The sequence below is a fragment of the Lemur catta genome, chromosome 5, assembly GCF_020740605.2.
Source record: "Lemur catta isolate mLemCat1 chromosome 5, mLemCat1.pri, whole genome shotgun sequence".
NCBI classification, from domain to species: domain Eukaryota; kingdom Metazoa; phylum Chordata; class Mammalia; order Primates; family Lemuridae; genus Lemur; species Lemur catta.
Genome location: NC_059132.1, coordinates 97,680,770 through 97,696,863, shown reverse-complemented (window position 1 = coordinate 97,696,863; position 16,094 = coordinate 97,680,770). Strand labels below are relative to the sequence as shown.

General features: G+C 33.4%; 1 protein-coding gene across 1 annotated transcript in view; it reads left to right on the top strand.

Moving 5' to 3' along the window:
- KIAA1109 (KIAA1109 ortholog) overlaps positions 1–16,094 on the top strand; it is a 176,047-nt gene that overhangs the window by 108,819 nt on the left and 51,134 nt on the right. The window contains exons 50-54 of the mRNA XM_045552328.1: positions 4,345–4,551; positions 5,929–6,167; positions 9,938–10,182; positions 11,330–11,435; positions 15,503–15,600. Of these exons, the coding sequence (XP_045408284.1) occupies positions 4,345–4,551; positions 5,929–6,167; positions 9,938–10,182; positions 11,330–11,435; positions 15,503–15,600 (895 nt within the window). The remainder of the gene's footprint in view (positions 1–4,344; positions 4,552–5,928; positions 6,168–9,937; positions 10,183–11,329; positions 11,436–15,502; positions 15,601–16,094) is intronic.

Here is a 16,094-nt window from a genome sequence, read left to right as displayed (position 1 = left end):
AGTATAGGTAAGCCTTTTATAGTGAGTATGTCATATATTTTTGTTTTGATACTTTGTTCTTATCTTTAAGTTCTGTTTTTGGGTTTGTTAAGAATTGCCCTGATAATGATTACCTTTATACATGATATTCAGATGATTAATTGGTTACCAATATATTTAACCATTTGACTTTATTCATACCCTTGGTAGTATAAACCTCACTTTCGATGGAGCAGTTTTATATTGTAACTGCAAAATTGGTTTGGATAACTTAGGTCAGATTTTGAGAATTTGCTCTTTCTTAATATTATAACCAGTTAATGTTGTGCTACTTTTGCACTGTAATGCATCCATCATGCTAAATACTGATGAAATAGATATGGTTCAGTGCTATAAAAATTACTAGTCATAGATTGACTAAGAAGTATGATACATTACAGCTCTACTCATAATATTTTAAGAATCTGAATAATGTGATAGCTATCGAGGGGAACATTTCCTGAAATGGATGTTTATAAATGGGTCATAGCTTTCTGCAATGAGTTTTAGTTAAAATCAGCAACCCCAGAGCCCATTGTCAAGACTTCCTGGAGACCCTGTCAGGTTTAAGTCTTGCTGTAGTAGTTTGAACCTCTAAGTCCAGAACCAAAGACTGTGTATTCATTTCATTACAGCTGCCTAGTGTCCATCACATTTCTTAAACAGTCCTCAAGAAAGACCGGGAAATTGCAGTGGCTGTGAAAGATGTATTTTTCTCTGTTCATTCAATGTGGGGAGAGTGGGTATTATTATATGTTAATTACAGTGTTATAAGTGCCTACTCTGTGCCAGGAGCCTCACCTAGATAATTTTATTTAATCCTCACCACAATCTTGTGAACTGGGGTAATTTTATCCCCACTTTACAGGACAATAAATTGAGCTTCAGAAAGATCAGTGTATTTGCCTAAAATGCTTAAAATCATATAGTCAGTAAGAAGAGATGCCTGAACCTGTACTCCTTCCACCTCATCATGATGCTTCTGCAGAAAGTCTTCACAGACCAGGGATTCTATGATTCCTTTGTTGACTCTAAATTTGCAATACCATGGCTACTTTCACCTATTCAGAAAGTAAACTAAATTTCTTTAGATGTTCCGTGTGTTTTATTTATTCTATCCTCTTGGATCTCTTATCTCCATTATCTATTATCTCTTAAGAGAAGGGCTTCAAATAGTCTCTAAAGTTACAAAATGTGATATTTATGAAATATTAATAGATTTTTTAGAAAGCACTATATAGTTGATATTTCTTGCCTTTTCTTTCCTCAAGTAAAGATGCCTTAACTGTTTTATTTGAAAAATATAAGTTATTCATTAGTCACTGCCAAACTCATACTGTTAAGGTATTTTGGATGTGTTCTTTGGTATTTCATTTCCAGTTACAATTAAAAGGAAATGGAATGGAAAAAAAAAAAAAACAGTTCAAAACATACTTTGGGCCGAACGTGGTAGCTCACGCCTGTAATCCTAGCACTCTGGGAGGCCGAGGTGGGCGGATCGGTTGAGCTCAGGAGTTCGAGACCAGCCTGAGCAAGAGCGAGACCCCGTCTCTACTAAAAAATAGAAAGAAATTAGCTGGACAACTAAAAATACATATATAAAAAAATTAGCCATGGTGGCACATGCCTGTAGTCCCAGCTACTTGGGAGGCTGAGGCAGGAGGATTGCTTGAGCCCAGGAGTTTGAGATTGCTGTGAGCTAGGCTCATGCCACGGCACTCTAGCCTGGGCAACAGAGTCTCAAAAAAAAAAAAAACTGTACTTTGAAGGAAAATGAATGCTAAGAGTGGGAAATTAGAAAAGCTTTCCAGATGATTGGTCATTATAACTAATTTGTGCATGAATGTTTATATGCTTCCTTTTTGTTTTCTTGCTTTCTCTTGAATCTTCATCTGTAGACTGGAGGATTTTCCTACATCTCCTACAAGTACAGCCAAACAAGAGTTTCTGTATGTCATTCTTTTTCCTGGCTTTGTAATTAACATAGTTTTGAGTAGTTTTAGATATTTAAATTTTCTTTATTGCTGTGAATGTATGTAGTTATTGTTTTGTAGCTTTAATATAGACCCTTTATAGATTGAAGTTTACTGATATTCAAGGAAAACACAGGTAAGGGCTACCTTTTGGTAATTCATACCTTGTTTTCTTGTGGTTGACAGGTTGTAATGCTGTAGTTGCTTTTTTAGACAAGTTACTGCTAAAATTTCTATGATCACAATTTGTTAATTTTTGATATAATAGAAAGCTGAAATATTGCATTTTGCCAGTGAGTTTTCACTAATTGCAAAAATAATTATTAAAACACTAAGAAGAAAGCATCTGCATAACTCAACCTTATAATTCTGTTTTTAAGATGGGGAGAGTTTGCTGCTCTATTGACAGATCTGTAGCTCTACGGTTTCTGGTTTAATTTGATCAGAGTAGGACCACCATGTTGTCCAGCAGCAGTCAGGTTGTAGTGGTAGGCGTCATTTGCATAGACTACAATGTGAATGGGACTCTTTCAAGTTGGGCAACACAGAGCCCTTGAAGTCCTTAATATCAAAATTTCCACTGGAAATACCACAGTAGAATCTACAGTGTAGAAGTTGTCAGCCCCATTAGCTTTCCATTCTGACTTTTGGTATATAATTGAGAATCCAGTGTTGCGTATGTGCTTATATAATCAAAAGTAATATTTAGGATATACTAAATATCCTAAAGTTATAAGGGTATCCTAGGTTATAAGGGTAAATAGCAAGATAGGTGTGGAATGTCTGGACTGCTGTGGTAGAAGCAAGACAGATTGCTTTCTAAATGTGTGTCTAGTTTTATTCAATAGATGGATGCTATTCACAACTAAAGAGCCATATGCATTTTAGCGCCATCTAGGTATGTTGTGGCTCATGTTGAAACTGAACTTGAAATATTGTTGTTGATAAACAGTGATTTTAATTACTATAATGTTAGAAAAGATTCAAAATTCAGTTAAGTAGTCAGGATTCCTGAGCCTGCCCTCATGCTGACTAGACCAATTCCATAGACGACTACTCCCACCCCTATCCCCATCAGTGATCACCTCTGAAAATAGTGTCTTGTAGAAGAAAGAAGTATAGTTCTCTAGTAATCATTTTTTAAAATTTTATATAAGATCTGGATTACACTGTCAGTTAATAATCAAGACCTCTGATAGAGCTACTGTTATGCCTCTCAAGACTTATTCTAAAAGAAGTTAAATGTGATGAATTGATTCTTTGTATCATTGAGACTATAAATAAGTCATTGGTGAATCTTCTGCAGCCAAAGCAGAGATTAAAGTTTGTAAACTAACCTGTAGTTAATACGAAATTTGCATTTTATATATTTTGCCAAATCTATTTGTTGAGAATGTTTTGCTCATTTGAAAGATACCATTTATATTAGAAGCTATCTTTTTATTATGTAGGTCTTTAATAGTGTAGTTCATTACCTTTCCATTTTATATGTTAAAGACTGCTGTATCATGGCTTCTACATACATGTCCTATCGTATACTATCTGTATACTATCTGTCCTATCGTATACTATTCCACAGCTGTAATGTTGAGAGTCATTCTTCTGCTTTACTTCTTTCTGCTTTTTCATTTCAAAAATATTTGATGAGTGCCTGTCATCTTCCAGGCACTGTTCTAGGCATTGGAAAGAGAAGAAGAAAGATAGTATCTTTGCTTTATGTCTATACTAGTAAAGTGTACTAATGCTTAACTAAGAACAGTAGCCTTGCTCATTATGCATCAAACTTCTGTGATTTCTTTGCCACTGATTGAAAATATAAACTGAAAATAAAAAGCAGAAAATGCAAGTTACTTTATTTCTTCCTTCCTGTCAATTTCTTTTAACATAGTGGGTGATTGTTAGTAAAATTTCTTTGACATCTTGATTAGATTTTAAGAAGTATGGTGAATTTTTTTTTCTTTTCATATTCAGTGTTTGCTCCTTTTAGTGGTTATATAGATCCCTAAAATAAGTTGGAGAAGTTCTGAATAGGGAAAAAAATCAAAATAGAATTTTGTGTGTGTATGTTTGCATGTAACGTGCTAGTGTTCATGTTTTTATTTACACGTAAGCACATACTTATTTTCTTCTATAAATTCTATTAAAGAAATAGAATACTATTCAGTGCAAACAATATAAAATATATTTTAATATTTTTAGATAAGAATATTTCTTCAATATATGATTTAAAGATATGAAAAATCTTAAGTTGTTTTAGTTCCTTAAATTATTTAAAAGTATCTTGCTCTTAATACTTTCTCAAAATTTCTCCTTATTTGGCTATATTTTAATGATCCTCCTTTTCTGTTGATAGAACCGTAGTGAAATGTAGTATTGCCAAATCCCAAGCCCTCTATAGTGCCCAGAGAGGGTTGAAGACAAACAATGCTGCTGTGTTCAAAGTAGGAGCTATCAGCATCAACATTCCTCAGCACCCTGCCACCTTACACAGCATGATGGTTCGAAGTTCCCACCAACTGTCTAAACAAATCTCAGACCTCATCAGACAACCTTCTACAGCGTAAGTTATTTTGTTTGTTTACATTCTGTAATTCCATATGGTATCTCAGGATAGTCTTTGCTGTGTTAACAAAAGTTTGGAGGAAGATGAAGGGTTATTTCTTAAGTATTGACCATTATGGACCATGGGGCAGGTAAAGAGTAGCCAGACACGATCATGAGAGAGTCATATTAGATCGAAGTACTATGTCATAAATGCAATTGTCAGTGTTCTGTATTGCATAACAAAGCTTAAGAGATCCTAGAGATTTGTGGACATAATAAGAGGTAATAATAAAAAGCAAATTAATGAATTCTAGGACTATATCAATCTTTGTTTACTCTGAATTCACTGAAATTTATGACTGCATAAATTTAAGAAATAGCAGTAGTCACTTATGTCCCATGCATGGTCTTGTGCTGTCCTTTATATAAAATTATAGTATATGATTCAAGGCAGCATTTGACCATGCCATATAAATATTTTAAAGGGCAGTAAATCAGACCTTTGCATATTAACCTTTATTCCCTATGTCTATAACCTTTGTTCATGTGTCTGCATTGCAGAGCCTTATTCTTGGTCTGCAAAAGTTATACCTAATAAAAATATATGTGAAAGGTAAAAAATTTGTCATGTTTTCTTTTCCCCATCCTACGAAGTGGGAAAACATTAGTGTGTCTTTTCATGGTATCCTAAAACAGTGATTTTTCCAGTTGTTCTATCAAAGATCTTTAATTTTGATGTAACATTAAATCATGGCTGAAGTTGACCTAAGTAGTAAAAATTTAAATACATTGTGAATGGAATATGGAATCTAGAATGTGTACATGAGTCTTAGTTTTACAATTCTCTAAGAAATTTTTCCTTATCAATGGCGTAGTAATTAAAAATAAGACCCTGGGGTCAGACTAACTGGGTTCAAATTCTAGTTTCACTACTTTCTAGCTGTGCTTCTTCATTTACAAAGTGGAGATAATGGTACCTGCTTGAACAGTTTTATGAGGTAAATGAGATAAAATACACAAAGCACTGAGAATAATACCTGGCACTCAAATAGTTATTGTTATTGTTAGAGTTGGCATTATTATTGTTATCAGTGGTAATAATAGTAGTGGCAGTAATATTAGTAGTATTACCGTCAACAATAGAGTGCACAATGGTTAAGTCATGCCTTGGCAGTATAACATTCCAGGAGTTTATATTGTTACTCTTCTTATCAACTTTTCTAGATTATCATTGTTCAAGGGCTGTTTTTAGAAAGTCTTAATATGATCTGATATTGGAAAGAAATCATCTGTTCACAGCATATATTTGTTATTTTTCATTAAATCCAATAATTTTATACAATAAAATGGAAGCTCTTAATTGTGTTTATTTAATTAATTTTTTGCTTTATAGCCCTCAGCCTGTAAAAGAAGATATTGCAACGCCACTGCCTTCTGAAAAAACCCCAACAAGTGTTAATCAAACTCCTGTTGAAACAAATGAATTTCCTCAGCTGCCAGAAGGCTTAGAAAAAAAGCCTATTGTTCTTAAATTCAGTGCCATGTTAGATGGTATAGCCATTGGAGCAGCACTTTTACCATCTCTGAAAGCAGAATACAAGATGGGAAGAATGAGAAGTCATGGAATGACAGGTAAGCTTGAATTTTGAATTCAGTCTCCTAAAATTTACGATTTGTTTGAGAAATTAATTAATGGAAAGGTAAATTTGGTTTTATAGATACTATATGAAAATATAAGGAATTTTGATCATAACACTTGAATTTTATTATTATATCATTAAGTATGCAATGTCTGATTTCCTTAAGTACTAAGTTTGACTGTTGATATTTCTGACATTTCACTTTGACACTTGTTTTTTTTCCCCATTGTGAAGATACATCCTCAGTTTTTCAAATGCATGTTTTGGCCTGTGATTATCTTTTATATTTTTTTAGAGCAATTTTTGTGAAACCATGAGTAAGTCAAAAATTTGTGTTATTTTTGAATATGAGTTCCATCATGGAACCAATACACTGCAGACAGCTCAAAATATCAGCAAAGTGTTTGAGAAGGATGTGGCTAATGAATGCATGGTATATCGATAGTTTGAGAAGTTCCCCTCTGGTGATTTTAATTTTGAAAGTAAGCCATGCAGGTGCCCTGAGACCAAGGTGGAAAATAATGGGCTGAAAGCTGTAGTGGAAGTGAATCCATCTCAACCTATGCGTGAATTAGCAGCGGGGTTTGATGTTACTATTCGAACAATATTGGACCATTTAAAACAAATTGGCAAGGTAAAGAAGCTGGACAGATGGGTACCACATGAATTAAACGAGCATCAGAAGAGAAATCGTCTCAAAGCTTGCCTTTCTTTGTTGTCACAACATAAAGGCGAGCCATTTCTATACCATATTGTTATCTGTGATGAAAAATAGATTCTTTTTGACAATTGCAAGCATTCAGCACAAAGGATGGATAAAGATGAAGTGCCAAAACACAGTCCAAAACCGAATATTCTTCAAAAAATGCTAATGGTGTCTCTTTGGTGGTCCAGCACTGGTATTATCCACTACAGCTTCATGAAACCTGTTCAACAGATTACAGTGGATGTCTACTGCAGCCAGTTGGATGAAATAATGAGGATGGTTGTCATAAGCAGCTGAGACTGGTCAATAGAGATAGGCTAATCCTCTTGCAAGACCACATGTTGCAAAAAACAATGCTGCTCAAACTACAGAGGCTGGACTTGGAAACTCTCTGTCATCTACCATATTCACCAGACCTTGCACCAACTGACTACCACTTCTTCCGGGCCGGGCTTTGGACCACTTATTGCAAGGAGAAATATTCAGTTCTCAATGAGCTATGGAAAATGCCTTTCACGATTTCATCGCCACTCGCTCTCCAGGCTTCTTTGCTGCTGGAATAAACAAGCTATAGTTAAGATGGCAAAACTGTGTTGATAGTTTAGGCACACACTTTGATTAATTGTATTGCTTCTTGTTTGAGATACAATAAACTACACTTTTGATTCGAAATTAGACATTTCATATTTAATGCCCTAATAATATTCTCCAGTCAAGTAAAAAAAATCAGTGCTGATCCTTGAATGGCCAGAATGGATTGTGCTTTGAACTCTTTAATGTTATCCAACTATTGAGGCCAATTCTCCAATTTAAACCTAAGTTGAATGAATGAACCAGTTTCTTTGATGTTATTTGTTTAACATATGTTGTCACCCAGTTAGAGGGATATCATTTCACTTTTGATCAAGATATTCTTAATTTTAATGTAAATGAATTTCTCAGTACTTCCTGTATGATGTGTATTTTTGTATCCTGAAGAAATCCTTTTCTTCCCAGAAAATTAAATAGATTCTTTTATATTTTTTATTAAATGATTTGAGTTTTCATATTTAAGTTCTTAATCTATCTGAAATTATTATTTTAAAATTTGGTGTGGGATAATATGCATAACCAATTATCTGAGCATCACTTATTGATTAATCTATTTTTTCAGTAATATATAATCTAAAAATTAGTTATATATTGTTTTTTTAATGTCAGAGTTCATTTCTGAGCTTTCTATTCTGTCTCATTGGTCTGTTTGCACTGGTGTCACATTGCTTTTCCTTTTTGGGAATTGTCCTAGTTATTTTTGTTTCTTTGCTCTTTCATATACATTTTAGAGTCAATTTGTCAACTCCCTGAAAAAACCTGTTTAGATTTTTATAGGAATTTAATTAAATCTACAGATTTATTTGGGGAGAATTGACAACTGTACATTATTTAACCTTCCTATTCCTGAATAAGCTATTTCTCTCTTTTTAGGTCTTTAATGTTTTTCCATAAAATTTAAAATTTTTCTACTTCACGCTTTTTGTGTATCTTTTGCAAGATATATTTGTTTATTTAGATATCTAGATACTTTATTGTATTTTTGTAGCTACTACAATTGTTATCTTTTTTAAAATGGCATTTTTCTAAACTCTTTGGTAGTATGCACAGATATGCTTGATGCTTTTATGTTAATCTTATACTCACCAGCAATATGAACTATTTTATTATTGCTAATAAGTTGTAGATTCTTTGGAGTTTTATCTATAGACAGTCATACTATTTAAACAGCAAATAATGATACTTTTGTTTCTTATTTTCAGCTTTTATGCTCTTTATTTCTTTTTCTTGCCTTATTCTTGCTTTGCCCCATTTTTTAAGGGAATCAACATTTCACCAATGAGTTTGATGTTTGTGGTAGATTTTTGCTAGTTTCTCTTTATTAGGTTAAGAATATATACTTTTCCTAGTGTGCTAAGAGTTTTTCTGTGAAGAATAATGGATGAATATAATCAGATACTTTCTTCTGTATCGATTGAAATGAAATTGTATTTCTCCTTTATTCTGTTAACATGATAAATTACACTAATTTTTAAAAACACTCATGTACATATATATGAATACATACATACAAGCATATATTTATATATGTATGTGTATACAGTAGTCCCCCCTTATTCATGGATTTTGTTCTCAGTTTCAGTTACATGTGGTCAATTGTGGTCTGAAAATATTACATACAATAAGATTTTGAGAGAGAGACCACATTCACATACCTTTTTTACAATATATTATAATCGTTCTATTTTATTATTATTGTTAATCTCTCACTATAAATTAAACTTTATCATAGATATCTATGTACAGGAATAAACATAGTATACATAGGGTTTGGTACTATCTGTGGTTTCAGGCATCCACTGGGGATCTATATGGATTCCCACCTCTAGCATTTTAGGCTTTCTTTATTAAGAATATTTTTTTTCTGAACATTTAGACCTTTATATTACCAGAAACAGAAGCACTCTAAAGTGAGCTTCCAGATTGGGCAGAGTTAGAAGTCTTAGGCCTTCAGATATTAGAAGCCAGGGCTGACAATAAATTAGATTAGTTTCAGTCATTTATTCGTGGCACACATGAAATAAAAGGCTCAACAGAAGCAGGGAGTCAAAAGCCAGATGGGCAGTTTAGAACTAGAAATATAGAAATATTTCAGAGAATAGTAAGTATATTATCTAGAAAGCTAAGAACCCCAAATTCTTCTTGAAATTTGAAGCAAAGGGACAAAAACAGTAGAAGAATGACTGCACTAGTGATAAGGGATGACTCAGTAACTGAGGCCTAGGATTACTTCAATCTTGGTATTTTTATTTGGTGATAAGTTGGCAGTAATGGTAATGGTAGCAACAGTGGTAGACACTCCCTACTCCTTGAAGCTTGCAAGTGATAGTCAACGAGTTTGGCTGGTTGGAGTAGTGGGTAGTTGTGACCTATCTGTCTTTCTTACACACCATTTTTGGAAAAAGTGAGGAATGAATGAGTGAATGAGCATCTGCACAGACAATAACATTTTTTATTTCTTACAGGTGCACAGACAAGATTTACATTTGAGCTGCCAAATCACAGACTACGTTTTACTTCAAAAGTTTCTGCCACAGATATGTCAACCATTCCTCCTTCTGCCAGTCTTAACCTTCCTCCTGTTACTATGTCAGGGAAATATATAATGGAAGAACATGACAGTTATTCAGATCAAGTGTGGAGTATAGACGAACTGCCGTCTAAACAAGGTTACTATTTACAGGGAAATTATCTCCGTTGTGTGGCGGAAGTAAGTCTACTTTTAAATTTTCTTATTCTTTGTAATTTAGGAGGCTTCAAGATTTAGGTGTACTAAAAGATATACTGATTCAAACTTTTAAGGAAAAGCATTAAATCATTTATTCCCACAGAAGAACTCTACACCGAATCATGATGTTTGTGTGTGTGTGTCTGTGTGTCTTCCTGCCTGCCTGTCCTTCTCCCTGTAGTTTTATTTAAACATGCTTTTTAAAATATATATTAGTCATCTTTTAATTAACATTTCTTACATTGTACTTAACATCCATCTCTGCAATATTTTCATGGTTCATTTGATTATAAAAAGGGAATAGCAGCTAACTTTTGTCAAGTGCTTTACACGCATTGACTTCTGCAGTCCTTAAATCAATCCTTTGAGTAGAAATATTTATTCTCATTTTATAAGTTGAAACTGAGCCTTTACAAGTTTACATAATTCATACAGGTATACATAATTATTAATGATAATCTAAAGATCTGTATAGAGCAGCAGTCCCCAACTTTTTTGGTACCAGTGACCGGTTTCATGGAAGACAGTTTTTCCATGGATGGGGGTGAGCTGGTGTGGGGGTGAGGTCAGAGCTCAGGCAGTGATGCATGTCCCTGTTCCTAACAGGCCATGGACTGGTACCAGGCTGTGGCTTAGGGATTGGGGATTGTGGTTTTTATTCATAGCGGTGTCCTTGGCACCTAACATGGTACATAGAATACATGGTCAATATATATTTTAATGAGTAAATAAATTTATTTTTACTTATAATGATACTTGTCTATGATTCTAAGACCACAAAAGTCATCATTAAAAACAAATTTTAATCTAGGCAAAATTTTAGTTTCAAAATTAGCAAGTTATGTATGTATTTTTCATTTGTCTTCAAAAGATTTCTCATACCTTATTGACTACTTTTATGTAAAAAAAAAAAAAAAAAAAAAACATTTTGGGAATGGCCCATAACAGTGTCAGGCCAGTAAAGTGTTAGGAACTCTGAGTATTTTTAACACTTTTTCAGTGTATTGACTTCAGATAGTATGTAGATAATTATCTCTTTTTCCTCAGAGTTTTGTATGATTTATGTGAGGAAAAAGATGTAAAACTAATATAATCAGTAGTGTTAATCTAATATAATTTTGTTTGGCAGGTTGGTTCCTTTGAACATAATCTCACAACCGATCTTCTAAACCACTTGGTATTTGTACAGAAAGTGTTCATGAAGGAAGTCAATGAAGTAATACAAAAAGTTTCTGGTAAGATAATCTGGTACCTTATAGTATAGGTGTAGGTTTTTATTCTCATTGGTTCCATCACATCCCATGTGTCTGTGGTATGAGTACTGATTACAGCATTTAGATATAATTGTCAGGTAACTCCTGCAAAACTCTGCATGCCTTTTCTGGCTTTCCCATCTATAGTCTTTGCTTTAGTTTTGTCATGTGCAATATACACATTTAAGATTCATAAACTTCAAAAAGCTCCCTTGTGTTTTCCCTTTTAAGAAAAGCTTAAAGTATGTCTATTAACAAACTAATCTTATTGATTTGAGAACAACATTTAGGTAACTATTAAGATTTCAACCTTTGCACCAGATGGTAACTATGTTGGCTGCATGGTAAGTTGTCTATAGCAGCCTTCATTATATTTTTGCTATGCCTCAAGAATAGATTACAATTGAGATTCTTAATTAGTCATTTATACAGTTCAGCAGGAAATATATGTATGATTAAAAATACTTTATTGATTTTTAATTCATGAGATAAAGTATTAAGAGGAACTAGTGTGAAAAACAAGTTCTGTATGACAATTCTTAATGCTGAGTATTTCCACTATGAATGCTATCATGTTAAAAGAATGTTTAAGTCAAATGTATAAATTGACATCAAGAGGAGTTTCCTTTATGCTCATGGGTTAACGTATCCATTTAACAAATTTATTAAGTATCTAGTTTTATATTACAATTTTGATGAGTTCTGTGAATGACAAGAATGGGGTGCTCTGATTCAGCATCGTAGAAGAAACTAGTCTAAGGAATCGGAAAGGCTTCTCAAATGAATTTGTATCCAAAACCTTAAGAATGAAGACTGGCGTGGCAAGAAAGAAGGTGAGATAGCAAGGATGTAGGCAGAGCATATGGACCCGTATTTGATAAGGCTCTGAAGGAAGACAGTGCTCGCTGGATGAGGGAATTAAATTATGTAGCCACAAAGTGAGCAACAGGCTTCCCTAGTTTTCCTGGGCTGGTTCTGAGGTCAGGAAGCTACTTAATGACCAAATTGAAGAAGTCCAGCAGAACTGTAAAATTTAACAAGTCAGGTCATAGAAGGTCAGATCATTGGCAGCCATGGAGTTTTTCTGAAAATGGCTTATTAAAAACCATTAAAGAAGAGATAAATACATAGCAAAACTCCTTTCTGCGACTGAAGATGCCTCTACTTGTGGAACATACACAAGTTTTGGTGTGGCCCATTTACCTGATTAAAATCACATTAGGATATTGTCTGTGATAGGAAAGTTGTTAAGAATATATCAAGCTGGTAAGTTTTTATGATTTCTAAGGAATATTTTATTACTGTATATGTATAATTAAAAAGTAGACTCTTACATTAATCTTGCATTTCTCATGGTAAAAAGCTGGCATTGTAGAGTTCTTACTATCAGATTGCCCCTGTAAGCCTCCCTTAAGGTGCTTTTGATGGAAGAGAAAGGCTTTTTTTAACCTTTAGATTGCAGGCAGGAGATACAAGTATATCCCAAGTTCTTTGAGAATGAAATGGAAAAAGAGGACTGGAAATAAATATTCTAAACATGAAGACTTTTGAATCACTATGAAGAACAAAGAGATCAGATTATAGTGCCAAAGTCATTTAGTGGCTAGGTCTGCTCCTTGAACTATTTCTTCTTGACTGCAGAGACAGCCATGAACCCTGAGAAAATGGCTGAAGTGTAAGTTACTTATCATTTAGCTAGCACAGGGCCTGATGAAGCAGAGGTGTTCTGTTAACTCTTTCAACTCCAGAGAACATAACAATATTGAGAGGAAATGCTTTGAGCCCTTGTAGCTCAAATTTCTCAGTACTCTGATCTCTGTATTGCTTCTCTACTCTCCCATACTCTTCATAGTTACTTTCCTTAGCTTTTCTTATATTCTTCTTCATGGTTTTCCTTCATGTTACATTTAGTGTTAGGACATTTTCCATTGTATAGGAAGACATATGTTCACAACAATCATCAGATTTGTCAGGAAAATGCTTTTCTAAAGAATCATTTCTTATTTGTCCATGGAGGATTTATAGGAGTGCTTGGGTTTCAGAAAGATGTAGGTAATCACTGACCAAGCAAACAGAAGAGACCTATTTTTGAGTATGTACAGCCATGGTAGAGAAAAGCATAAAAGGAGATTACCTTCTTAGAACTGGGCCAGAAACATATTTTATTAAGAAGGGTAGGAAAGAAGTCCCAAGGAATTAACAGCCTGATGGTTAATCCAGAGAAACACCTTAGTATAGTCTTTAACTCTTGGGGAAAGACTCTGTGTAACAACACTTCTTAAACACAGGCTTTGTTAAGTCATGCTAATATTTTTCAGAAAATTGTCAGGCTAGTTATAGTTTCAAAATAGCCTAAACAAGTTAATAGCTTAACCAAGTGCAATGGATAAGATGCATTTAAAATGATATATTTATGCCATAATCTGAAATAAAACTTGATTGACACAAAAGCAGCCAAGATTAGATGGATAGATAGACCATATAAGCAGATTCAGATTTTCCTCAGTTTATTTTTATTCTTATTACTTATAAAAAATACTAGTTATTCATTATTTCATTGGGCAAACAGAAGAGACAGCCAACTTTCAAAATACGAATCAGTGGAGTTCTTATCTTATTTGACCCCATTTGATCCCATATGATGATGTGTTTGTTGTATCTCGTGGTTACTCTTAACCATGCTCTTGCCTGTAGAGCTAGAGGAGAAACTAAGAACTCTCCTGACTTAATTTCACCCATCCTGTTAGAAAGTGTCAAATAGGCATATAGTCATAAACAATTTTGAGTAACAATATTCTAACAAATCCTCAAAATATAGACATTATTTTGTATAATATTTTTTCTTGACTATAATTCAGTCTGTATTTCAGAGTAGAAATTATGTCACTGTATCTTTGAAAAAATAAGAGATTAGTAATGTGTTCTGGAATTTGATCCACAAACCTTGAATACTTTGTTCCCTATCTCTTCATCCATATCATTCTTTCTTTCTCTTTCCTGTGTGTTTATTCATCTTTATGTACAAATGTCTTCATTCTTTCTTTGGGCCAAGTTATGTATCCTTGTCTACATTTCCTCTGTCTTACCCTACACACACGTGCCTTCTTTTGATCACTGCCTCTTTCTGTACCTTTCTTCCTATTTTTTCTTTTTCTGTTCTAGTAGAAAACCAAAATAAATTTCTATCATAGTGCTAATTGAATAGATTTTGACTTCTAGTTTACATTTCAAAAACCCATAAAAGATTAATTTTTATCTCATACAAAAGCAACTTTTTATTTGTTTGGTTCTTAGTTCTTTTGATAACATCAGTGTTCCCTTATAGAAAAAAAAAATTCCTATCCCACCTATACAGACTTCCTGGTGTAATGCTAAACTCCACATACGTACAAAAAAATGAATCATTTTAAGAAAGAATATTTGAAAGATAAGCATACAGAAAAGTTTTCAAATCAACGGAAAGAGAAGTACCAGTAAAAGTTAGATAGTAAAATATTAGAACATTATTTTCTGAATGCCACATTGCCTGGGCAAAAAATGCGCTGTTAATAGGAACATTATCATCAGGCTCCATACCCCTAATATTTTTTAGTTCACAGGACAAACATTTACTATCACACTCTTTATTATTAGGCATGTGTTACCTTATTTTTCATTTCTCCACCTTTATTTTTTGTTCATTCTTTTTTGTTTGCAGCACATCTAAAGATAAACAAAGTTCACATTGTTAGTTGAAGAAATTAATCCAGTTTATTTTCCTTCATATATATTTTCTGAGATGTACAGTCACATTTGGTTCAGTTATGTGTATAATGTTTTAATTAAGTCTTATTAAATTATTCTTAATGTCTATACATGCGGACAATGTCTTATATACATCTGCCTCATTGAAATGTACCTTGGCTAAAGAGCTCTGTTAAAGACTGAGTTTAATGGTCAGTAAAAAGAAAATACCTATCTTGTGAGGATTTTTTTTAATACACAAAATAGTTATTTTTTTTCCTTTTAGAGAAATTGCCCCAAACCCTCAATTATTTAACTTTTTTTAGGTGGGGAGCAGCCTATTCCTCTCTGGAATGAACATGATGGAACAGCAGATGGAGATAAGCCTAAAATTCTCCTCTATTCCCTAAACTTGCAGTTTAAGGTAACATAAATAATAATTGATACTCATAGAAGTATTTTACTAATCAATTAATATATGTTTGTCATAGAAAATTCATATATTACTAATACATAAATTACCAAACAGAAAATAAAAATGAACTGTAACTCCCTCTATTCAGAGAAAAAGCTTTAACAATTGTTTGACTATTTTTAGGGCTTTTTTCTTTCTTTCTTTCTTTCTTTCTTCCTTCCTTCCTTCCTTCCTTCCTTCTTTCCTTTCCTTTCCTTTCCTTTCCTTTCCTTTCCTTTCCTTTCCTTTCCTTTCCTTTCCTTTCCTTTCCTTTCCTTTCCTTTCCTTTCCTTTCCTTTCCTTTCCTTTCCTTTCCTTTCCTTTCCTTTCCTTTCCTTTCCTTTCCTTTCCTTTCCTTTCCTTTCCTTTCCTTTCCTTTCCTTTCCTTTCCTTTCCTTTCCTTTCCTTTCTTTCCTTTCTTTCTTTCTTTCTTTCTTTCTTTCTTTCTTTCTTTCTTTCTTTCT